The sequence below is a fragment of the Biomphalaria glabrata genome, chromosome 3 (assembly GCF_947242115.1).
Source record: "Biomphalaria glabrata chromosome 3, xgBioGlab47.1, whole genome shotgun sequence".
In the NCBI taxonomy this organism is placed as follows: domain Eukaryota; kingdom Metazoa; phylum Mollusca; class Gastropoda; family Planorbidae; genus Biomphalaria; species Biomphalaria glabrata.
In genome coordinates this window covers 12008671-12034896 of record NC_074713.1, presented here as the reverse complement: position 1 = coordinate 12034896, position 26226 = coordinate 12008671, and the positions used below count along the sequence as shown (strand labels likewise).

The following is a 26226-nucleotide window of genomic DNA, read 5'->3' as shown; positions in this document are numbered from 1 at the left end:
TGCCAAAAGAATACATGAAAATGGCTTTAATGAATATATTTTGGGCTACTAACTGGGCAGCTTAGTCTTACCTCATGCTATGTCCTTTGAACCTATTTAACTGATTTTAATCCATAATAAAAGATTATCTAATCCGTAGGAAATATAATACTGATACTCAATTTCTAAAGTAATACTTTTCTTTTTAAAGGATCAAATAAATCTGTTGGATCAGTCAATCAACCAGGAGACCAATCTAAATCCAAAAAATCTAAAGGAAATACAAGGAATGTTGCAGGAGGCATTGGTAAATTGAATTAAAAAAACAATTTATAAAATTCTCCTTTTGATTTACTTTCATTTTTTTTAAATATTGAATTAAATTTAATATTTTTTTACTTGATAATAATTTTTTTCTAATTATCCTTAAATAAAAAAAAACCAACCAACCATCCACATTAACTGTATTAAATAAGAAACCAAATCACAAAAATGAATCCATTTGTTTTTTTAAATCTAGGCAACCTTAGTGCTGGCCTAAAGGGAAGTTTACCTAAAGTTGGAGGTAAATCTGGAAATGTAGGAAGTCCAAAGGGATCTAAAGGAGGATCTAAAATAGGTGACTTTTTTTTTGTTTGTCTTTAGAGTATAAACTAATTTGAATGTTTGTATAATATTAATATTGTGATAATTTATATTGCCTTTTCTAGTTAATCAGAGCACATCATAATGACGTGAAACATTCTTTGTTCAATTTGCCAAAAGAATACATGAAAATGGCTTTAATAAATATATTTTGGGCTACTAACTGGGCAGCTTAGTCTTACCTCATGCTATGTCCTTTAAACCTATTAAACTGATTTTAATCCATAAAAAAAGATTATCTAATCTGTAGGAAATATAATACTGATACTCAATTTCTAAAGTAATACTTTTCTTTTTAAAGGATCAAATAAATCTGTTGGATCAGTCAATCAACCAGGAGACCAATCTAAATCCAAAAAATCTAAAGGAAATACAAGGAATGTTGCAGGAGGCATTGGTAAATTGAATTAAAAAAACAATTTATAAAATTCTCCTTTTGATTTACTTTCATTTTTTTAAAATATTGAATTAAATTTAATATTTTTTTACTTGATAATAATTTTTTTTCTAATTATCCTTTAATAAAAAAAAACAACCAACCATCCACATTAACTATATTAAATAAAAAACCAAATAGCAAAAATGAATCCATTTGTTTTTTAAAATCTAGGCAACCTTAGTGCTGGTCTAAAGGGAAGTTTACCTAAAGTTGGAGGTAAATCTGGAAATGTAGGAAGTCCAAAGGGATCTAAAGGAGGATCTAAAAAAGGTGACTTTTTTTTTGTTTGTCTTTAGAGTATAAACTAATTTGAATGTTTGTATAATATTAATATTGTGATAATTTATATTGCCTTTTCTAGTTAATCAGAGCACATCATAATGACGTGAAACATTCTTTGTTCAATTTGCCAAAAGAATACATGAAAATGGCTTTAATAAATATATTTTGGGCTACTAACTGGGCAGCTTAGTCTTACCTCATGCTATGTCCTTTAAACCTATTAAACTGATTTTAATCCATAAAAAAAGATTATCTAATCCGTAGGAAATATAATACTGATACTCAATTTCTAAAGTAATACTTTTCTTTTTAAAGGATCAAATAAATCTGTTGGATCAGTCAATCAACCAGGAGACCAATCTAAATCCAAAAAATCTAAAGGAAATACAAGGAATGTTGCAGGAGGCTTTGGTAAAACTACATATTACATATGTTATCTAATTTGACTATTTGAGATTGAATGCTAAAAAAGTAGCCCATTTTTTAAAAATGTTTTAAACCAGTAAAAAGGAGCCTAAATTTTTAAATGAGTTCTGAAAAGTATTTTAGCTATTTTTTTAAAAATTTTCTACTAACATTTGAAGAAGTTTTATTCAGGCTAATTTTATTTAGAGAATAATTAAGGCTGAAAAGATAAAAAAAAGTTTATTAAGGTATTAAATAAGTTCTGAGAAAACACAAGCATTTATTCTTCTAAAAAGATATCCTCAACATAGGAAAAGGATCAAATTTCCTTTTTTTTTTTTTAGAACTTTTGTATAACTATAGATGTAAAATTGATCATTGGAATATATTACTAAATAAAATGCTTATAAAAAATTAAATATCCATTCCCCCTCCAATTACTGGTATTTAAAAAATAAAATCAGATTTTGTCTAGTTCATATTTCCTTTTGTTAGTTTAAATTTATCAACTGACTAATTAACATTTTTAAAAAGTTTAGATTAATTTTAAATTTAGTATTTAGACCAAATTATAAAATAAATCCACGTTTTTCAATTAAGGTAACAGTGTCAGTGGTCTAAAGGGAAGTTTGCCTAATCTTGGAGGTAAATCTGGAAACAAAGGAAGTCCAAAGGGATCTAAAGAAGGATCTAAAAATGGTAGGCTACCTTTTGTTGCTTTTTGGGTATGAAAGTAATATTACTGTTTCTATAATAACATTCTTATTTCTATGGTTCTTTCTGTTTATCAATGATTATACAATACTGTTTTAGTCTATTTAGTCCCTAATGGATAATTGTATCTAATCAGAATTAATCTTTATACTGTTTATAAGGCTCAAATAAATCAATTGGCTCTGTCAGTAAACCAGGAGACCAATCTAAATCCAAAAAATCTAAAGGAAATACCAAGAATGAAGGAGTATTTTCTGGTAAAAAATTTTTTAATTGCTTGTTCAATATTTTAAAATGATAAGGCCTAATTTTTTTTTTCTATTATATTTTTTTTCTCTTTAACTTTCTGTTAAAATTGATTATTATAATATGATTATTCAGCATTCAACTTATGGGCTACTTAATGTTCAACATCCATAAAATCATATAGATTCTATAATGCAAAAGTGTTTGCCTGTAAGTGGGTAATTTTTTTTCTAGAAAATTGTAATTTGAATAAGGCATTGTTTTTTTTTTATCTTTATGGAGTTAAGTGTTTATTTATTCTTTTATATTTAATAGTATTATTTAGAAGTTTAAATTTGGAATTTTATGGACTTGTTTAAAAATAACTTAATGAAAATTTCTTTTCTAAATCTTTAAAAAAAATATATTTTAAAAAGAATTTTACCATTTTTCATTTTAAATATTAATTAAGCTTTAATAATTCTTAATAGCTTGAATTTCAATGTTAAAGAAGTGTTCTGTGTCATGGCTTTGGAATTGTTGAGTGTGGTACATTCAGGTTGAGACAATATGACACTGCATATAAACAGGGCACAGTTTACCCCAAAAAAAGATCATCCATTGTTTGTTGTAAATTTACTTATGAAAAGGAGAAGCACTGGACCTCAAAACATTTTTAAATTATTAGACTATTGAAAAAGATTTAAAAATTTACAGATTAATTAAAATAAAAAAAAACAACCTGTAAATTATCAATTTCTTTAAATATCACTTTTTAAAAAATATTAGGCATGAAGATATTATTGCGTTTATAAAAAAAAATTTAATTTTATTAAAATTTGTAACATTATCCTTTACAGGTATTAAAGATTTAACTGATAAACTGTTTGGCCTTTTGGGTAAGAAAGAATCCAAGAGCAAAGATCAGTCTGTGAAAGACAAATCCAAGAAGGGTTCTAAAGATAAATCCAAACCTGGATCTAAGTCAGGTCCACAAGGTAGTGTATATGTATTCCAGTCTGAGGAAATTAGATCAATTAGGAACTTCCCCATGTTAGTATGTTCATATACCATGCTATTGCTCAGATATGCCTGTTAAGCATAGAGGTCATAACCCATTTAATCCAAGATGCATAATCCAATCAGAATAAAGGAGAACAATGATAAATGTTGCAATACATTAGCTAGCCTGAGGCTGATTATAGACTTGTACCTGATACGAATAAGTATACATATTATCAATATCTGAAAGGTAAACTAGTCTGACAAGTTTGCATCTACATAATGATGCTGAACTTTAGTCCAAGAGGCAGGTACAGAGAAGATGTGCCTTGAATGATAGAAGGAAAGATTCCTGGACAGGAGAGTTACAGTAAGTGGGCATCAATGTGGAAGAGGTGGCATGGTTAAGACATTGTTGGTCAAATGTGAATAGACTTAGTCAAGTTGGTTACATTAAGATAATTACAGAGCTGACTACTCTTCTTCCAAGATAGCCATGATGGTTTGTCACAGACCCCCTGACTTTTCAAAATGTGGAGAATCTGTTAGATCTAGAAATAGATGAACAAAGTAGTATTATGTAGTTTGTTAAAATTTACCCACGATGAATACAGTTCAGGATGTTTGAATTTATAGTAATCATGTGACATAGGAAAAACAAAGAATAATTTTATATCAACTTTGGTTGTGTGTATTTCCCAATATTTATACATACATTAAAATTGTCAGCCTAGGTTCTTTCAATCATGCATCCTCCAGAACATGTTTAACAATAATATGCAAAAACCCATTTGAATATTGTAGATTCAATTACATCTGCCTTAATTCAGCTTTATTATAAACAAAAGAACAACTTTTCTGTATAAATTTTGAGCTCCTCAAAAGTGTCTTAATATATCCTACAGACTATTTATGTCAAGTTTCATTAAGGTGCATTAATTTCTGTAAATAGCATACTTTCAGACACCTTATTATCTGCTTTAATTGGCCTTTTTCAGTTGTAGAACAACTATAGTTCATATTGTAGAACACTTTTTTATGTGACTGTTTAGCCCTATTCTGGAGAGACATAATATTCTTGTCCTCATGTAATGCAGGTTGTAGAGGAATCAGAGTTTTTTTTGTTTGGCATGCTTTTCTAGCTGAGCTGAGGCCATTGTTTTTTTGCTGTTCATAGTTTTCTAAGTCAGCATCTGTCTCCACATAGTGTGGTCTAGGTCTGTGTCTTCCCAGTAGTCAACATTCATGTCCTCTGCTTTGAGGACTTTGATTTTTTCCATATATCAGAGGTGGGATGACCAGTTTTTCTTGAGCTTATCATGAGGATGACTAAGGATGACTTTTGAGACAGCTCATCCTACATGATCAAGCCAGTAATGGTCCCCTTTTAGATCTTGTGGTCTATAGGACAGATGATGTAAAGGTCATCTGTATCTGTGGCCTACAGTTTACTAGAGTGTCATGTGGCCAGCAGTGCTGGGTGGAATCTGAGGCCCCCAAAGATCCTGAAATTAAAAATCCCAGTCTTCATCAGGATTCGAACCTGAGATCCCTGGTTCAGAAGCCAAGTGCTTTACCGCTCAGCCACCTCACCTCTAACCAAGTCAGTGCTGGCAGCATTGTCTGAGGATTGTAAAGATGCTGGGAAGACCTGTTTGAGCCAGTGTTATTCACTCTTTCTCACCATGTGATTTATTTTTAGATTAAGACTTTGCTCAACATTACTACCAATTTGGTGTCAAAATTTAGCATGGGTGATTGTGTTGAAAAGTTTGCTTAGAAGAACAATGAAAAACGAATTGCTAAGTAGATACAAAAGGGTAGATAATGTAAAGTTCACCTGTTTTTTAAATCAAATAGACAGCCCCCTGCAAAAAAAATCTAAGCCCAATCCAGTATTCAAGCTTTGATAGCCTTAGACTGGATGTCATATTCTTGTTTATATAAATACAAAAAACATTATATACAAAATATCACTGAAATAAGTATTTTGAAACTTTTGAAAAAATTTTGTAGAACCCATCTGTGAGGATGTACTCCTTGAGAGTGTTAACTTTGCCAACTTCTCTCGTGCTTTTGGACGCAAAGTTCTATCTTTGACACTGACTAACCAATTGTCAGCCTCTGGTTGTTTATTTGGCACTTCCTTTGGCTTTGATAGCAAAGAAGTCTTCATCAAGAATGGATGCCGTGGCAAGTTCAGAGTCTGTTACGAGAAACCAGAAGGCAAGATACTATTATTTATGTAGTAATGTTTTTAAAAAATGTGTTTGTTTGGCCATCAGTATAGAATTTATTCCAGACATTTACTTCACTCTCAAGCTAAACCCTTTCTGAGGCTGGGTAGATAAAGTTTAGATTTTCTGGGGCATGTTAATTGCTGCAAATCTTCATGGAGTTTTACCTCTGATGTGAGCACCCTATAGTGCAGTGCTAATGATTGCTGTTAATGGATAGTCATCATATTGCATAAATCCTCTTTGGAAATTTCAGCTTCAATCACTTAATCATCTGAAAATTCCACATACTTTAAAGGCTTAAAATTTTATTATTTGTGGGATATTATAGCCTAAATGGCTAGATGGTTTAAATGTCCTTAACTGTCCTTTTCTTGATCCTGGGTTAATAATGTTTTTTTCCCCACTCAAGTCTTCTTCTTGCAAAAAAATAGAAAGATATTTGAGATTTTCTTTTTATCTTATTTATTTGTAATACACCCTTACCTATCCCTTAGTCTGTTGCACCATTAGGGCACCCCCTAAGATTTGTCAACCATCCTTCTCCATTCCTTTCTGTATTTTGCCTGCCTATCCCTTAGTCTGTTGCACCTTTCCATTCTTTTATGTTGTATTTCCATCGCTTTCTCTGCCTCTTCTTCTTTTTCCTGGTACTGTTCCCTGTAGAAAGGTCTTTGCAAACTCCAAAGACCTTGTAGTATAAGGTCTTATTTGTAATTATTGCTTTTCAAATCTGATTGTGGAAAATGGGGCTCAAATAGGTTGTGTGGATTAATTCTTCAAGCAAGGCAGTCATAATCTTCAGTTACTGAAGCTCCGATTCCTGAAAATTTTCCTACTTCATGAAGAGACAAAATTAGTTTTTGAATTAGTTATTTTTTCCATGGTACTAAAGCTACTCATAACTGGAAGACAAGGGCTAATTATAATACCAAACAACTTTATTTTTTTGTCATAGCAAAAATGGTCACAAAAAATCAAAATTTTTTTTTTAAAGAGGAGATTTGTACTCTTGCCAAATCTATTATTTCACTTTTGAATCCCTACACATACTTTCATGCAAGTATATGCACACATATTTGTTCCATTTTATTATATAGATTCTAATTCAGACTAAGTTGAAGCTATGAAGATTTTTTAATCTTTTAAAATGAAATGTAATTTTCTATCTTTTTTTCAGCACCCCAGCCTAACACAAACTGCAAGACACCTTTTGCATCTGTCTATGGTTATTGCATTTACAGTCCTCCAAAAGCTGAAAAGTAATTGATTGTTTCATTTTTTTTTTATGTTTAGATTTGATAAACATCAGAAGTAAATGAGTATAGACATAACACTAGGTGGTTGGACCTAATGAGTCTTGTTTTTTTTTAGAATATAGATCTTTTTTTTTTTAAGAGACTGTATGACATTAGTTTAAATATTCATTATTGTTTGTTTAGCTTAAAGAAGGAGCTCTTTAACTGAGGCTTCCCCCAGAAGAACTATAAAATTCAACTTCGGTGCCACTTTGCACTCCCTGGCTTAGAATAAAGCTGTTGGCCTCTGAAAGAGACATTTTAGAGAGATCACCAAGATCACTTGACACACACTTGAGGCTCAAAGATAAGTCCTTGCCCAATACAGGTGCAGGTGATAAGAAGAGAACTTGCAGAGACCCCCCTGTAGACAGAGGCTATATCTGCATCATAGGTAGCAAAATTTGAAAGTTGCAAAGACAATGTCTTAAAAAATACTAAAAAAAAAGATTTGATGTCAATGCCAAAGACTTGTGAATGTTAAACCAAATCCAATGGCATGTATCACACCTTCTGTCAACTTTTTTTTTGTGTACATTGTATACTTTAATAAATATATGCTTTCCAAGTTTTCTATCTTTTGTCTGTAACATAAATATAAGCATTAGCTATCAAATATCAACTTTAAAATGAATAAATTTAGGAAATTCATTGACGCTGCATCAGAATGTGAAAAGTTGGGTGGCAGACTATTTGTCATTGATGATGGTAAATACACCCCTGCTAGCTTGAAAACTTACCCTGAATTCAATGGTAAGTTTAATGTAGTGTGGATAGTCTGATTTTAAATTTTTTTTTGTAAATTGAAATTATTACTACAATGTACTTCATATGCACTTCAACACAGACAAACAATAAATGCACACTCACATTATTGATCTGTGAACACATCCACACTCACATCATTGATTTGTAAACACATGTACACTCACGTCATTGATTTGTGAACACATCTACACTCACATCATTGATCTGTGAACACATCCACACTCACATCATTGATTTGTAAACACATGTACACTCACATCATTGATTTGTGAACAGATCTACACTCACATCATTGATCTGTGAACATATTTACACTCACATCATTTAACTATGAACACATCTACACTCACAATATTGATCTGTGAACACATTTACTCTCACATCATTGATTTGTGAACACATCCACTCTCACATCATTGATCTGTGAACACATCTACACTCACATCATTATCTGTATACACATATCTACTCTCACATCATTGATCTGTGAACACATCTACACTCACATCATTATCTGTATACACATATCTACTCTCACATCATTGATCTGTGAACACATTTACACTCAATCAATGATTTACTAAGACATGTACACTCACATCATTGATCTGTGAACACATCTACACTCACATTATTGATCTGTGAACACATCTACACTCACATCATTGATTTGTGAACACATCTACTCTCACATCATTGATCTGTGAACACATCTACACTCACATCATTATCTGTATACACATATCTACTCTCACATCATTGATCTGTGAACACATTTACACTCAATCAATGATTTACTAAGACATGTACACTCACATCATTGATCTGTGAACACATCTACACTCACATTATTGATCTGTGAACACATCTACACTCACATCATTGATTTGTGAACACATCTACACTCACATCATTGATTTGTGAACACATCTACTCTAACATCATTGATCTGTGAACACATCTACTCTCACATCATTGATATTTGAACACATCCTCACTTACATCATTGTTATGAGCTGTTTTTTTTTTTTATAGGTAATCTTTACTATTTGGGAGGTGCTGCACAAATGGGTGAAGAGCAAGTTACATCCATTGCACAGAAGTACAAAATGTCTGCTGATGATTGCCACAAAGCTCTAAAGTTAGTAGCTTATATATTTATCACATATATACATGTCTGTCTCCATTCCATTGCTGGGGGAAACAGTATATAAATAAATAAATAAATTTAAAAAAAAAAATTAAAAAAATAAAAATATATATATATATATGTATAAAGATATATGTAGTGATGGGAACTAAACTAACTTTTAAAAGTTAAACTAAAACTAGTTTTCAAATAAAATAAACTAGACTTATAGATATAATCATCGGGCGATCTTATTCTTTTAACATTGTAGAAATATTTATCCGTAATAAAATCAGTACTAAGTAAGATGTTTCTAACATAAACGTTAATGCACAATAAAATAAAAAGATGTCTTAATACATATGTGTCCTTGTATTTTTTTACCTTGAATTAAAACCTTTAGAAAAGTATGATACTCGTTTTTAAATTATATTAACTTATTATATAACAGAAAATCTTACTTATACCGGTCAAGTTTAAAAGCTCATTAAAAAACATAGATTTAGAATTTCAAATTTAGATCTAGTAACCAAAGAAATAGAGACAAAATCATTGGAGTTTTAAGAAACATTTGACCTGTATAACTATTTTATAGTGTAAAATACATGCTTGACTAACCATGCCGATGTGCAATTTTGTTGTCTGACAAGTAAAAATACAACTAACATTATTGCATAACCCTTAAACGCGCAAGGATAAAAACCAGGGTGGTCTTGTCATTATGGACTGCACACTCAGTACAATATATAGGCCTACACGTGTACGTCTATCTGGCCAGGTTGTTAAAATCAGTTGGACACACCATCTATTTACTTTCTAGGCAGGGAGGGTGTGTAACTATTTTAGTGTAAAGATAGATCTACGAACATGCTTGACTAGTCATGCCAGTGTGTTATTTTCTTGTCTGACCACTCCACATTAAGCAAACACTATTGCATAACGTGTAATGAAAAAAACACAGGGTAGTCTTGTAGTATCATCGACTACACACGTACAGTACACTAGGTCTACATGTGTATGTCTAGCTGACCAGGTTGTTAAAATCAGTTGGACATAGTCTATTTGCTTTATGGTCAGAGAGGGTGTGGATAAAGATTTTATTTTTCTAGAGTTAGTTATCCTAATGCTTTTAGATCTATAAAGGCCTAGCTGTCGATTTAAACTTAGATCTCAATAATAAGTCTTAAGACTATAAAAAGGGTGTTTGGATGTTCCTGCAGTTAAAAAATTATTGTTTGCCGCAAATGAATTGATTAAAACCACTAAATATTGACCTAACTCATTAATCAGATTCCTATAAACAGAAATTAAACACCACCACGTGGCTCACAAAGAAATTCGGAACAACCCCATTCATAATACTGTATAAAAGCTTTTTGCAAAAAATGTTTAACATTTTATAATGCTGCTACTTTCAGTTGCAAATATTTACTCCCATAACTTCTACTAGCCTCTTACTTTACTCTCTTCAAATGCAGACTGACTTCATAGTTGTTAACTGCATCATTTTTTAGATAATCAAAGTTATTGATATCACATGACCAGAAAACGGATGTGCGTTTCAACCCTGACCACACGTTGAAAAATGGAACAAATCTTTATTTAACTTTTTAGTTAGTAGCTAAAAAAAAAATTTAACTACGATTTTAACTAAATTTTTTTTCTAGTTAAACAATGGCCTTAATTATTTTTTTTTAGTTAAACTAAAAGTTTCTAACTTTTTATTTTACTTTTGCCCATCACTATATATATATATATGTATGGCCTCCTTTAGTCATGAAGCAACTATGAATTATCTTAAAGAATGAATGAATGAGATGAATGCTTGAAACAATGCTGCCCACACAGCAATTCCAGCTATCTGTGCAGCAGATTTATCCAAAGGAATGACATGTGCTGATACAGTTTTACAGTTTGGAAATCAGGGGCATCACAGGCTCTGCCACGGTGAAGAAGACCAGCAATGCTCTAAAGCATTTTCAGATTGTATGAATTCTTTTTGTGCCCACTTTCAATTCTTTTCCAATTTCAGTGCTTGAACTATTTGAGTGATCCTTCTTATATTAGATTGGCAGCTTCTAGTTGACCTATAATTGGGAATCTCTGCAGCATCTTTATAGCCAGCAGTAAATTTTCCCACATTTCTTGTTTAGTCTTAGAAGATGGAGTAAACACCAAGGGAATTTGCATTAGTCTAGAAATATTTGCTATGGTAGATTTGTCTTTGTTTGTTGTTTTTTTTACATGTGTCTTCAGAGTTGAAATTACATCCTAGCCCAAACCTTGTGCAGGATGGTGGGAGGCATGGTTTTTTACTGGGTCCATCAATTTGAAACTGTCAGGTAGATTGAACAGTGTGTTCTGTCTGGCAGATGGTCTTACAAGTGTCCATGTTGATGCTGTCATTTCCAGTGACACGGTCACTCCAGACTAGTGGACTAGAGACGTTGCCAAAAGCTGTGTACACCAGGCACCTATTAAGATGGCAGTCTAGTGGGCATGTTTACAACCAGGCATCCATCTATTTTTGATTTGAAGTGTTACCCTAATTATTGTTCTCATATTATCATTCTTTGAATTTAATTTAGTTTTGTAAGGTTAAAAGAATATGTCATGCAATTTAATATCATTAAGGATTGATTGTTTCTTTGTTAATTCATTTTCTATTTTTATTTTAGAAAATTCTCAGGCAAAGCCACTGTTGATGACTTGAATCTTGTCTCTCCTCTTGCCTCACAATGTGCAGTTATTGATTTGAAGGACTCTGGATCACTCAGGCTTGTTGGTTGTGAAGAGAAACACAGATTTATTTGTGAACAAAGTGGGTGTCTTTTTTTTCTCTTCAAATATATTTATATACTCAAGAACATATTTAGTAAAAGTATGAACAAGCATCTTTCATCTTATAAAACAATTGGTTCATGTAATTGGGAATCATAGACATTTTGATGTTATTTTTTTTTTCCTTCTTGATTACCAAGTAGATTATTTTTTTGTCTCACAAATCACTATCTTTACTGAAGTTATTATTAAAGTTAACTGAATTTGAACAGGATACCAAGTTTTTGCAATTTAATAATATATAATTTAGCATTTCTTTTTTCTTTCTTTTCTATGTTATTACTGGACTGCTCTGTTTATTTTTACTTAATTATTTTTACTACAATCTTTGTTTTTTTCTTCATTTTGCTTGTTATAGATTAACATTTTAAATATAAACAGGTGGACAAGGTGCAAATGATGATGGAGATTGGACACCTTGGATTAATTCAAGGAAACCTGACAAGAATGGTGATCAAGAAAGCATTAGTGATATAGCTAAAGCTGTTCTCAAAGGCCAATTGGTAGGCTGCTCACATTTTTGCTTCCAACATTTTATTCCTCAGTTGCAATAGCCAATATATGCAAGACTTGAAAGGATTGAAAGCCAGCTGCTTCAACTTATACCATTGCAAGGCAATAAAGCTTAGTAAGCACCTGGTCAGATTTAAAACCATGATCTCTTACAGTGGGATTACCTCAAGTTATGCAAATGAAAATAATGAATTAACCTACAGGTCTTCTGAAAGAAATAAACTTAAAAGGCATTACTTCTTAGCTTTAAAATACATATGTTTAGAATAAAAATACCTATTCTTGATCTTTTTTTAAAAGTGAAATATAGCTTCCATTATCTGAAGAATCTAAAAAGTTCCCCTTTCAGACCTTGCAATCTATAGGGCTGATGATGTAAAGGTCGTTTCTATGGCTCTTGGTTAATTAGGGTATCATGTAGCTAGCACAAAGACCAACCGCTATTATTTTCCCCAATCAATGTTAGGTACCATTAGAGTTGGGTGGACTCAAGGGTGTTTTGAAAATATATAAATTCAAAATCCTAGTGTTTACAGAGATTTAAGCCTGAGTCTCCTTGTCTGGAATCAACCAACCACTTTACCACTCAGCAATCATGCTGTTTATGGTAAATCAAACTTTAGAACAATGCATGCCTACTAACTAGTTTGTTTGTTTTACAGTTTCCCCATAAACTCAATGTTTGATTAAATTAGATGAAAAAGCTACACATTTAACAGACACAATTTTTTGGGTGTTGGCCCTGGATTTAGCACTTTTTTTCAGAAGATCAATCTCCATAGTCATACTCCAAGAGAATTCTGAATATCATATCATTTTAATGAATTGGCCAGGAAATGTTCATGTTTTTCCAATTTAATGATGCTGAAATGTAATTTAACCTACATTTGTAAAGTGACAAGTGTTAATAGACTGTTAAACTTTAACTGGAAAATAATGTTGTTTGAATATCATTCAGTTCCCAGAAAACTTATTCTGTCAAAACGTATAAGTAAACATTGAAAGTAATAGATCCCCAGAAGATAAAAATTCGTATTCATATTGATCTTTAAAACAATCTCATTAAAATTTTGGCAAATAAAGGTCCAAATTCTATGCCAAGATTCATGCAGTATGTTTGCCTCATTGCTCTTAAGTGTGGAAGCATGCTTCAACAAAAGATTGACTACAATTGAGTTAACAGCAATTTTTTTTTTTTTTTTTTTAATCAACTTAAAGCTTTGTTTGTTAAATAATTTATTTATTTGCTTTTGTTTAAAGAAGTGTGATTCAGATGCCTTGAAACTTCTTTTTGTAGCTGTTCACTTTGATGACTTCATGTATCATTTTCCTATTCAGCCAAATGTCAAGCTCTGTAAAAAACCAACTGACATGCAGTGTAGGGCAGTAGGCTCACAAAACTTGATTACAAAACAAAACACCTATGGTCTAAAACTGGAAAAGGCTTGTGAGAAAAATAGTATTAAATGTATCAACAATAAACAGCAAAAAGGAGTCACTTGTCCTGACTACGAAGTCCGTTTTAAGTGTCCCACTCAAGGTATTTCCTTAGAGCTAAGATTTGCTTAGATTCAATAAAAAAAAACTTTTTTTTTCTTTACTTAATATATATATATTTGTATAATATTAAATTTATGACTGATCTCAATCTTATAGATATGCGTGTAGACTATATTTTAAGTTACCATTTATTATTTACTATTTTTGCCATTATCTAGAGATGGTCTTAGAAATTACTCATTTCAGTAAACATCTAAAAAAAAATAAAACAAATCTGAAAAAACTGTCACAAAACTTCTCGAAATTGTGTTTAAAGTTTCCTAAGTCAAAAAGAACATAACAGAAAATCAGCTTGCTTTTGTCTAGGACTGTGACAGCTTTTATCTTTTACAGACCTATTTAGAATTTCAAAGGATGCTGTTAAGTTATGAAAGCGTCAGTATCAGTGCCTCAATTTTGTAGACATGCCTTTCTGTACCCTAGTTAATTCCCTATATAGACTGGGTGTTGGTCTGTGGCTAGATGTAGAGCTAGGGTTTTATCTCAATACCTTCAACAGAAGTAAATCAGGCTCTCTTTCTGATAGTTTTTATTTGGCGTCTGCTTTTTCTTTGATCTTCATGAAACTGAAAACATGAGTAAATCTAAATCTCATTTGATTGGATCAGTTTTGAAGGACTGTGCAGTTGACAGTGTCAGGAAAGAGTGTGAACAGCAGAACAAAGTGTGTGTGAATAAAGCTTTTGGTGCTGTTTGCGTCAAGAAACCAAAAGAAAGAACAGGCAGAGAAGTCTTGGGTCACAGCACTTGCACCAAAAACGCTGTAGTTCAGCGTAAGTGGGAATTTTGTTTTTCAACTTTTTACTTTGGTGTAAAAAATATGTTTGCCACCACTTTTCAAACACTATTTGTTATCACGGATAAATGTCTTTTCTTGCTACTTATAAATTGTTTTATGTTTTCCCCTGTTGACAGAGCTCCTTGAGTGTACAATTAAAGGCGATCCTCATTACAAAACATTTGATGATAGTGTATACAGTTTCCAAGGGGACTGTACTTATGAAAGTGCCTCCACTACGCCCACTTATGTAGAGACACCTGATTACCCAGCCTTTAGGTAATAGATTCAAAATTATTTTAATATTATTTCAACTGTTTAAAAATAAGTAGATATATTCAAAAACTTTTACATCTTCTTTAAGCCTGTTTTTGCACTTAAAGATGACAGGTAGTATACATTCTGTGCTAACAAGAAAGCTAAATGATGCCATTATCATCTGCTGAGTCCTACCATAGATGCCGTTTTGGTAATTTTGGCTTAAGAACCAGAATCCCTCCACTTAAACAAACAAAAAAAATATAGCAAAAAAACAGCTCACCATTTAGTAATTGAAGGCAATTTATAACTTTCATTATAAATGATACTAACATTTAAAACAGTCCTAAATTATAATATCAGTGTAAAATCTGCATTGCTTGTACAGACATAATAAGTAATAAAAAATTGCATAGTAAAAATATTGCCTAATTATAATAATCTATATATAAAGTCTGAAGATTAATGAGGAGTGCAGTATTTCACATGGCTATGCTGTCCAAAATGTGACCTACATATTTGTCACATCCAGCGCAGACATAACATTGTCTGCCTTTGGTCAATTTGGATTCTCTTTTTGCCATCTGCATCTGTCCTCAGTATTGGATTTTCCCTTTTTTTTAAATGCACACCCGTGGCCTTTGTAAATGATCTCTTTCTGTCTTGTTCCTAAGCCGCCTGCAGTCAGGTGCTCTCAATATCGCCTAAGCTGCTCTTTAAGGTGTTTCCTTGGGGCATTTCTGTTACACCGACCACCTTTCAGTTCACCAAAAAAGACTGCTTTTGGCAGATGTTTGTCTCCATACAGGATACAGGATAATATAGTTCAATTATAATGACATGTAGCAAAAGGAAAAAGCTAATAAATTAAATGAATAAGCAAATTTGAAAAGATAACAAAAAGTAGAAGATAAAGTTGAATCGCTAACATTAAATTTTTTTTTTCAGAACGCTTTCAATAAACAGAAAAGATGGACCAGATGAGAAAGTATCCTTCTGTAGAGGCTTTAAATTCATTTTACGTGGAGTCAGTTATTTGTTCTATAATGGTGAATTCTCTGTAGATGGGGTGAGTTATATTCACATGGAATAGTGTGAAGCTTCTCTCGAGAATCACACTTTTTTTTTTTTCCTTAGTCAACATTTTTACAAAGCTTATATCAATTCACTCTGTCTGTCTGCCTATTTGTCTGTCTGGTATAATTTTAGTACACTTTATTTTTCCGATTTCCAGTTCTCGTATCAAGCTGAAAATTTGCACAATTATTCGTTGTTCCTAACAAAATAGGATCAATAGTAAAATGAACCAACTAATTTATTAATAAGTAGTAATTAATTAATTTAGTTTGATATTGATTAAGAGAAATAAATCTTACAGTGTATATATATATATATATATATATATTATATACATGACTATAAATATACAATTCTTACCCTTAGATCAGCTTTGATTTAAAGTATTTTTTTATATTTTGCTTATTACTGTTGCAGATGTAACAGTCCCATCTCTATGGCATTTCATATGAATTGAGCTAACAACAATCCTAACAACAAATAAAGCATTAGTTGCAATACTTTGCATATAAGGATGCAAACAATTATAAAGTCAATGTTAGTATTTCGTGGCATATTAATCAATCCAATGTCAGGTTCCGCAAGGTTGTCATTGCTGGAAGTGGTAATGGATATAATCACTGTACTACCTAAAAATGCTTCATAATGTCATGCTTCTCAATTGGCTCTGACAATCAGTCCAATGCCTGGCCTTCATGTGTGGCTCAGATATTGAGAACAGCGGAACTGTTTTCACTAACAGGTGCCTAAACTAGTAAGCTTTGGGCAGGAGGGCCATGGCTGGCTTTAGACCTCTGAATTCAAGCCTCTGCTGACTTGCAGCTATACCCAATCATGGTAAAGGCTTCGGAAGTCCACCGCTAGGGTAGTTTGCAGCACTCGGCAGAGCCTACAATGTCACTAACCCCAAACTGTATCTGCACTTGCCATTCCTTTGGATACATCAGCTCCGTGGAGAGGGGGGAACTAATGTGTGGGCGACATCAACCACAGCTAATTTCCATGTGATGATCCACAGTTGCTTCACAACCGAAGGAGGCTATAAAAAATCTATTAACTTCTAGAATGTAAAAGAGAAGAAAAAAAACATTTCATAAAATATTAAAAAAAAAATTTTTTTGGCAAGATAATATAAGATTTTATCATAATTAAATTAATTGGAGTAATCTGGTCTTGGCTACATTTTGATGTTTAGAATCCAATTTACATTTTAAAGGCTTTTTTTTTATAGCAATAAAAAAAAGTAAGTGAAAGAAGGGAGATAATTGGGGTTGACTTAAGAATATAAAAAAAAAAAAAACTTGAGGCAGACTGGGAGGGATTTTGAAATAACAATATCAGGAATGGATGGCCGATAAAAAAAAAAGTGGGGGTTACTAGTATAAATCAGAGTGGCCCTAAAATTAATAGGGACGTTGGACCAGGTGCAGACTGGCTATATGGGAAACCAGGCAAATGCCTAGAGGGGCCACAAGAAATGGCAGTAAGTCCCATAAACCTAATAAGTCTCGACTTACCTTTTATAGAAGATGTTTACATACTTAACTGTGTAATACTAGCCACATGTTCCGAAATAATGGATTCGCTAATACCTTTAAAACATGCTTCTGTGAGTTTCAATTCTCTTTACACACTGAGAGATTAACAAACAACATAACACCTATATTTTTATAGTCCTTTAGAATTTAAACAAGTATGAACATACTTGTGTGAATCTAAAATGGGACCCTGTACATAAAGAGTAGGAAGTATTTCTCTATGTTATGTTTACAGCAGTCTGTAGATCCACTCTTACCAAAACCTACTCATGGATGGATTGTCCTGTCTAATCTACATTATATAACCTTTCTTCAATGTGGATACATTTATCTGTTGCAAGAACGTTTCATGTTTCTTCATATTCAAATTTTTGTTTTGTTTTTTGTTTTACGTTTTGGTTGTTATTTAAAAATAGGGAGAGGAGTGGGCTGTGGACAGAGTTTGTACCTGGGATTATCCAAAGCAAATAATATACAAATAGGCAGCTATTGAGTTTTGTGCTTTACTCTTTTAATTATATCCAAATAATGTAATTAACTAATTGAGATTGTGAGTGTACTGTAGACATTTTGTTTTTACAAATAGAGATTTACCATAGCCCCTAACTCACATTTGGATACATATGTTCAGTTTTATGCATATCAAATGCAATCAAGTTCTGGGCAGAATCATATCTATGGTAGTAATGCCTATTTGGACACCAGTCTGCCCCTGCTTTTAACTCATTTTAACATAATAGATGGAGGTGTGGTGGCTTAGTGGTAAAGCACTTGCCTTCTGAACCAAGGTCCGGGGTTTGAATCCTGGTGAAGACTGGGATTTATTACTTCAGGATCTTCGGGCGCCTTTGAGTCCACCCAGCTCTAATGGGTACCTGACATAATTTTGGGGAAAAGTAAAGGCGGTTGGTCGTTGTGCTGGCCACATGACACCCTCGTTAACCGTAGGCCACCAAAAAATCTCTTTACAATCCAAAATATTTATTTTCCTTCATTTTTGGCCTGTATTTTACAAACCCACAATGAATATCTTTCCTTTCTTCATCAATTCTTCTACATTTTTCAGCTTGCACGTAGTCCAGTAGACTTCAATGACCACCAGGTGAATGTCAAAACTGAGTCCAGAGGTAACTTTATAAGCCTGGTTATCACCACTGATTTCTGTATGACCCTCAGCTATGATGGCTCACAAGCACTGACAGTAAGTATCACTTTATCCTAGTCTGATGTCACAGGGATTATCATTTGTTAATAGGGGACATCTGCTTACTGGAGTCAGAAAAGTTTTTCATAGCACTCTAGGACAATTTTAAAATATGGTATTCCAGGGTTTTTGGATGTTTTTATAAGACCTAAAGAATAATGTACAGTCAGATGTATGCTCTAAGAGCTAAGGGATGAATTTAGAAAAAATTAAATTAAACTAGTGATGGTTTTAGATGTGTGTGTGTGACCGTCTGACATAAGTGATAAAGGCCAGAATACTGCAAGCAGCGAAGTGTAATAAAAATAGCTTTGTGATGTGTGAACACTCTGCATGCTAATAACCCATGGTATGATCATGTGATTGGTCTAGAAAGAATTGGCGATAAGACAATAGCGTTTCAGTCATTTTAAAAGAGAGGAGGCTCTCAGGGACTTATATAAAGAGAGAGTTGCAGAGTAAGATATGCAGATAGTGTACATACAGATAGTGCAGTACAGTACAAGTTCAGAATGAGACAGAGAGTTCAGTTCAAGTTCAGTTCAGGAGTATGGCTCATTACAGTACAGGGTTTAAACAGTAAGATGTTACATGTTGCTTATAGTACATTATTTGGTTGTTAATTTATTGATTCAATGAAGTATCACATTCAGCTGTTGTATGGACTAAAGAATTAATTTTTCCTTGTTTGCTACAATAGATAAAAGTTCCTGAAAGATACAAGAATAGTATAAGAGGATTGTGTGGCAATGCTAATGATAATCCCAATGATGATCTTGTAGTAAATGGCAAAGCTGTTAGTTCAGAAGTGTTTGGTAAAAGTCACATGGTCAGTGGAGAAGGTGCCGACCAGTAAGTTTTCTACTACTAAAAAAAGAGCATTTAATAGTTAATTTTATCATTTTAATTTTATATAGGCATATATGTTAAGGTTAACACAATTGAAGAGCATATCTGGAACCATGCAACCAAATTATGGTTCAATTTAAATTGTTCATAATTTGCTAATATGCTATTATCTCCATGTTAGATCCAGACAGTGATTCCCCTATCCCAGTATTATATTTGTACAAATACTCCTTCTTCCCTAGTGCTATTAGAGCATGGAATGGGTTGCCTGAGCTAGCTGGAAAACCAGTGACTTGGCTGAATTTAAGTCATTGGTTAATATGCATGACTAAATGCATGACGCGTAGGACGTAATCATCTTCTTTTTTGAAGTAACGTCTGTATTATATAAGATAAGAAGATTTATTATTTATTGAATTCTAGGAATACTGCATTTAAGTGTGAATGTGTATAGGGTGGGGTCGTCTACATAGATCCTACTATACCATTTCAGTCCCCATACTATATAAAAGAAAGAAAAATACAATTTACAATGTTATAATTGTTGTAGATATAAATCCAATGACAACTTACTCACTATTTCATATGGGCCTGTTTTGTATATTATTAGAACCATTAAACAAAATGTTTCAAGAAACTTTATGAACCTGTTTTCCCAGATTTGAACACAACACTTTTACTCTCTTTAATGTAGATGTACAGATGTCACTAATCTGCCAAAGCAATGTACAGCTGATCAGGAAAAATTGTGCAAGAGCAAGGCCAAATGTGGTGCCCTAGATCCAGACAGTGATTCCCCTATCCCAGCTGCCATTGTAAGTGTGTTACTTCCTAGTCCCTAAGAACACATCCCCACACTATCTGTACCACCATTTAAAGAATAAACATAGAACATTTCATATGAAATTGGAAAACATTAATGTGAAGAACTAACTGTAACTTGGTTTCTGTAGTAGTCATCATTTAAAGTTACTTTTAAAATATCAACATAATTAATTTTTCCCCAAAATATATATTTAAAAAAATCTTTTTACACACAAAAAAAAAATGACTGCTGATGACTGGTTTACTTAAGTGTTTGTCTAGAGAATGAGAAAAAGGTGTCTTTTAGTGTCATTCCCTCTTGCTTTTCCTGCTTATTTCTAAAGATTTTCTGATGTGTTTCAGTTGGCCAGCTCAGCCAAAGATGTAAAGGATTTGAACTACAAAAAGCTTAAAATACAGTTCAAGGACTGCCTAGAAGATTGTTGCTGGAAGAACCCCACAGATAATGAACGCTGTGGAGCTTTAGAATCTGTTGTGCAAAAAATAACATCAGATCTTTTCTTCAAGAGTAAAGACATAGCCAGCAAATGGCGTCAACAAGCTAAATGTGGTATGTATGTTTTCAGGTATTAAAGTAAGGAAATTTTGTAGTCAAAATGTGTTGATGACCTACTGAGACCAAATAGTGGACATGTGTAATGATAGGGTAATTGATTAACCAGATGTTTATATTTTGAGGTGTGCAAATGTCAATGTAATGTTCACATTATTTCTTGCAGTTTAATGAAACAACTTATACCTAACAGCTACCTACAGTACTGTATGTATCACTTTTCCATATTTCAGACAAAACACCTCTGACCACTTGTGCTGGAAAACCCAACAAAGTTTACTCTACCAGTGCTGCCTTGAAATGTCAGAACACTTGTACTAACAGAGCCAAGGAAGCTGATTGTGATGACAATGAGGAATTTGAAGGCTGTGTATGCAAGGAAGGTTTCTTCCTGGATTCTAAAATGAACTGTGTACCTGAGGAGCAATGTGACAACCATTGTACTCTACTTGAAAATGGTCAGACTATTATTGTAGAAGTAAGTTGGAGTCAAGTTCTCCTTTCATACCTGGTGATCTATAGGGCAGATGATGTAAAGTAGCACGGAGGTATCATATCTCTTGATGTAAACTTTAATATCTCTACTGTTTGTTGACAGGAGATTAACTATGTCTAGAGGAATGCATGGGTTTTACCTTTACATTGGGCGCCACTTGTTACGTTTTGTTATATTATGAGACTCTTTTAACAATACACCAACACAAATACAACGTCATAGTTTATAATTAATTTCATCTTCATTTTGGTTCCCTTTTCCTCTCACCCTTTCAACACGCATTCGCACCATTCCACATTCACACTATGCTGCGCACGTAACAAAAGTCATCTAAGTTGATGCAGACACTCATTGACCTAGATTTTCCCCCCTCATTCTACGGCTTATACCTTTTCAAAGAGAATCCTTTCTTTTGCAACCTCATGCTGCCAATGAGGTTAATGTTTGAGACACATGCTTTGTCACAAGCTGTACATTTAAAATCATTAAAGGCTTCTACATTTTCTTTTTTGCTTGTTTTCCAAGTGGGTCCAGCTTGTCTTTTTCTCCCAATGGTTGTTATCAAAGTTAAAACATTGCATGTCATACTTACATAATTAATATATCTTAGATGTATACAAACTGCTCTCCAGTGGATATCTAAACAATGGATGTTCTATTGGCCCTGTTCCATTCACCTTCACACCTTCACCTATCCCTTAGTCTGTTGGACCATTGGGGCACCACACAAGATTTGTCAACCGTCTTTCTGCATTCCTCTATCTTTTGCTTTAGATAGAACCACTTTGAATTGAAGGCCTGTCCATTCTTTTATGTTGTCTTCCCATTGCTTTCTCCATTGGCTCTTCTTCTTTTTCATGTTACTGTTCCCTGCAGGAAGGTCTTTGTGACCCCCTAATACCTTATAATATGGTCATAGAGTTTTAATTTGTGTTTTTTTACAATAATTAGCAGGCCATTGTTGGGTCCAGTTGCTGTTGTAACCCTGTCTGTAATCTCTTGGTTTGTGATGTGGTCTTTAAATGTGATACTTAGGATCATTCTGTAGCATCTCAATTCCATTACTAGGATCCTCTAGTTCTGCAGTCAGGGTCCAAGACTCACAAGCATATAAGAATGTGCCCATCACCAGGAAGCTCATCAGTCTTATTTTGGTGCCGAGGGCTATGCCTTTGTCTTTACATATTGTTTTGAGTTGTGCAAGTCCTGCTGTGGACTGTGCAATTCAGGCCAATAGTTCAGGTTTGGTTCCCTCATCTGAGTCAATAGCTCTGAGGTATATAAAACAAACAAACACACCTCATACAGAACCTATGGCCACAACATCGTGTAGCTAACATCAAGCTATTTTTGAAGGCATATAATACAAAAAAACAGCTCAGCAGCAAACTGGTTAGATAAAGCAGAATAAAAGATAGAGAAAAAAGTCATTCTACTGTCTAGAAATTTAAATTTGCACATAAACTTTTAAGTGATTAATGAATTGTTTGTATATATTACTGAAGAAAAAAAAGCAGGATGATTAACACAAAACCTTTATTAGTGTGACACTTCAGCTCATTAGATCATATCACCTGCTTCTAGTTTGGAAAAAAATGTAGAGGAGAAGGTTGGGTATGAACTTTGGGGCTTTAGTTATTTGTTGTTGATATTGTATTTCTCAAAAAATGTAGTAATATTTGTACAAAATACAAAATTATCATTCATTTGACATTTGTTTACAACTTAACAAATTTTTTAAATGAGAAAATATGTCATCTTTGCTCCTCTCATTTTCTTGAACTCCTGTAAGTTATTATATTGTATTTGCTCATTGTGTCAAATAAAAGCTAAGAGTTCATTAACATTTACATTGCTTTAAGATAAATATAATTCATTATTAAATCACAAATGTTAATAGTGAAAACATTTTCAATATTACAGGATGGACAAAGTGCAGTTATTAAAGCCTGTGAGAAGATAGTGACTTGCCAGAAAGGAGTTGTTGTTGAGACATCTATAGGACCTTGCTCTGAAAATGCAGAGTGCAGTAAGGATGGAAAAAAATGTTTCTGCAGAAATGGCTTTACTGGAGACGGAAACTTATGTAATTTTATTTTGCTCTTGAATGTTTAACATAAGCATAATAATTATATGCTGTATTTATTGTCTTATAGTTCCAATGAGCTCTTAAAATGTTTACTCCTAATTAAAAAAAACAACTGTTTCTTTGCTGAAAAACAAATGCACCACAAAACTTTTCAAAAATTCAATTAACATTTTGTAAATGTGCAATCATATCTAAAGATTAGTTCTCGACATTGTTTTATTTATAAAGGCACCCCAGATAACAGCTGCCCAGCTGGCTATGACCCTTTTGGAAAGAAATGTATTAGATATGAACCAGAAAACATGAAGTGGGAGGATGCTGCCATCAAGTGTGGTGCTGACAATGCACAGCTTTTAAGGTAATGTAGAATTTAAGTCATGGATTAACATGCATCACTAGATTGACCTAGGAACACATGTAGGAATTAATCATCTTTTTTTTTTTAATTAATGTCTGCATTTCATAAGATAAGATAAGAAATAAACCATTCCATGTTTTCCATGAACTAAACTATAATGTTGTATCACAACCTCACACTGTATCACTCCTCTCTTCTAAAGTTTTGATTCATAGTTTTAATATTTTCATTCTATGACTTGTTTAGCAGGATATCTCATGTATCAAATCTTTGAATGAAAGTGGGATGGATGTATGGTGGAGAGACATAAACTTCTTGGCTATCTATAAAGGGGTTGGGTTTGAAACCCAACTCAAGCTGAGATGTGCTTGCTTATTGCCATAAGGCAGCATGAAAACATTCCCCCAGATTTGATGATAGAACACTGAGCATAAGCATGAAAAAGGGCTACACAAAATGATTTAAAAAAAAAGAGAATAAGTTAAATCTATAGAAATATATTTGGTATGCCTACATATTAATAATACCTTTTTTTTCATTTCACAAAAGACGGGATTTAATCTAAAACTTAAATCGCTTTGTCCTTATTTACACTCTCCACAATACTTTAGAGCAAAAGATCTGATGCATATGCTTTAAATGTTCATTGTGATGTAAAGTCAAAGTGCTGGCTTTTAGGGGGGATTTTGCTGTTTACTTAACTAGAGGTAGATACACTTGCATTGAATTCCCGGATTCTTTCCCCCCTGCCTGACAGTATAAAGCAAGGACTAAAAGGTAATAGCATGCAAACTACGAACACCAACTAAGAGTTATTCAACTGAACATTTAGTGAATAACAACAGTTGTCAACATGAACAATATCTAATAGTACTTAATTGCAAATTAATAACATATTTTACATATACATCCATATCATTGATGTTAGCATTCCATTAATAATTATTCAAATATCACACCAATAACACACCTTCCACACGCACACTCCATCTTGGCGCCGTATAGAACATTAATTCCCTAGACCTCCAACAATGATAGTTATGATATGGCTCCAAGGGCGGAAAGGCGACACTCTTTCTCATAGCCCCAAACCTAACACCCTGAAACAAAAAGAAAACCTAGATCTAGCGATGCTGCTACAACAATGAACTTTTCAATTGCAAGACCCATACTGAAAGATCAGCCTACTTAATGAAACTATGTACTTATGTACCCTTACAATGGGGAAACAGAAAACCAAGCTACCCAACAAAAGAAGCTCTCTCTCTCTTGCGGGAACTAAGGATGACGTAAACACACTCATACACAATGTTCTAGACAACAAAACACACCTAATATAAACTACTTCCTATACGCTAAAACACAAATATTAAACACAAAGAAAACTTCACGCGCGCATAACACTGGCCACTCATTCACTTCTTAAACTAGTGGTTAAAGTGGTGTCTGACTGAAATCTAGTTTAACATGCAGACCTTGGAGTCGATAGTCAAAATGTGTCAAAAAGCTTTTTTATTTGGTTGTTGCTTATTTTAATATTGTTTAACAATTCTTGACACTTGCTTGTCCTAGATATGATACTGATGATGACATTGCTATTAATTCATACCTTCAACAAATAAATCAGCGAGTAATTTTACAAGAAGGTAAACTTTTTTAAAATTAGCTTTTAGTGTTTGGCATTGTGTCATAATAGTTAATGAAATTGTCTTTTGAAGTGAGAATTCTGATTGCGCATCTTAATGGATTAAATCCTGATTTAAAAAAAAATTGGTTTTAGAAGAAAAAAAGAAACAAATTGTATTCTAATATTGTAATTGTTATTGTACAGCTGGTCGGCTCTTTTTTTTTCTTTCATCAACATCATCTATTGTCTATTTATTTCAGCTAAATCAAACTCCTTAGTTTGCAATGAAAAGTCCACTTGTAAAGTTCCAAAAGGTCAGGTTGCTTTGGGTGTCCAAGTCAAAGCTTCCAAATTTGCCTCAAGCTGTGCTGATAAAATCTCCCTCTCAACTGACAAGTGTCAGGTCAAAGTGGATAAGGGATGCACTGCCAAGGATCTCTTAGTCAAAACTATTAGCTGTGAGTACTGTTAATCATTAACCTTTTGAACCCTCCAACCGGATTTATCGGTCTGCACGTAAAAACTCCACGCCCCGCC

The 26226-nt window shown here is 33.1% G+C and overlaps 1 protein-coding gene across 3 annotated transcripts in view; it reads left to right on the top strand.

The window, feature by feature from the left end:
• Nucleotides 1-26226, top strand: part of LOC106062065 (uncharacterized) — a 105451-nt gene that overhangs the window by 36296 nt on the left and 42929 nt on the right. For 2 of the 3 annotated variants that reach the window (XM_056023345.1, XM_056023346.1), the window contains 27 exons: nt 191-286; nt 500-598; nt 926-1021; nt 1235-1333; nt 1661-1756; nt 2351-2449; nt 2626-2721; nt 3550-3687; nt 5708-5917; nt 7109-7190; nt 7870-7979; nt 9030-9135; nt 11802-11944; nt 12346-12467; nt 13816-14017; nt 14646-14810; nt 14953-15094; nt 16022-16142; nt 18755-18889; nt 19593-19744; nt 20436-20556; nt 20909-21116; nt 21353-21597; nt 23539-23701; nt 23933-24062; nt 25635-25708; nt 25950-26147. In XM_056023345.1, coding sequence (XP_055879320.1) covers nt 191-286; nt 500-598; nt 926-1021; nt 1235-1333; nt 1661-1756; nt 2351-2449; nt 2626-2721; nt 3550-3687; nt 5708-5917; nt 7109-7190; nt 7870-7979; nt 9030-9135; nt 11802-11944; nt 12346-12467; nt 13816-14017; nt 14646-14810; nt 14953-15094; nt 16022-16142; nt 18755-18889; nt 19593-19744; nt 20436-20556; nt 20909-21116; nt 21353-21597; nt 23539-23701; nt 23933-24062; nt 25635-25708; nt 25950-26147 — 3648 coding nt within the window. The remainder of the gene's footprint in view (nt 1-190; nt 287-499; nt 599-925; nt 1022-1234; nt 1334-1660; nt 1757-2350; nt 2450-2625; nt 2722-3549; nt 3688-5707; nt 5918-7108; nt 7191-7869; nt 7980-9029; nt 9136-11801; nt 11945-12345; nt 12468-13815; nt 14018-14645; nt 14811-14952; nt 15095-16021; nt 16143-18754; nt 18890-19592; nt 19745-20435; nt 20557-20908; nt 21117-21352; nt 21598-23538; nt 23702-23932; nt 24063-25634; nt 25709-25949; nt 26148-26226) is intronic. The other variant, XM_056023347.1, reaches the window with a different exon arrangement.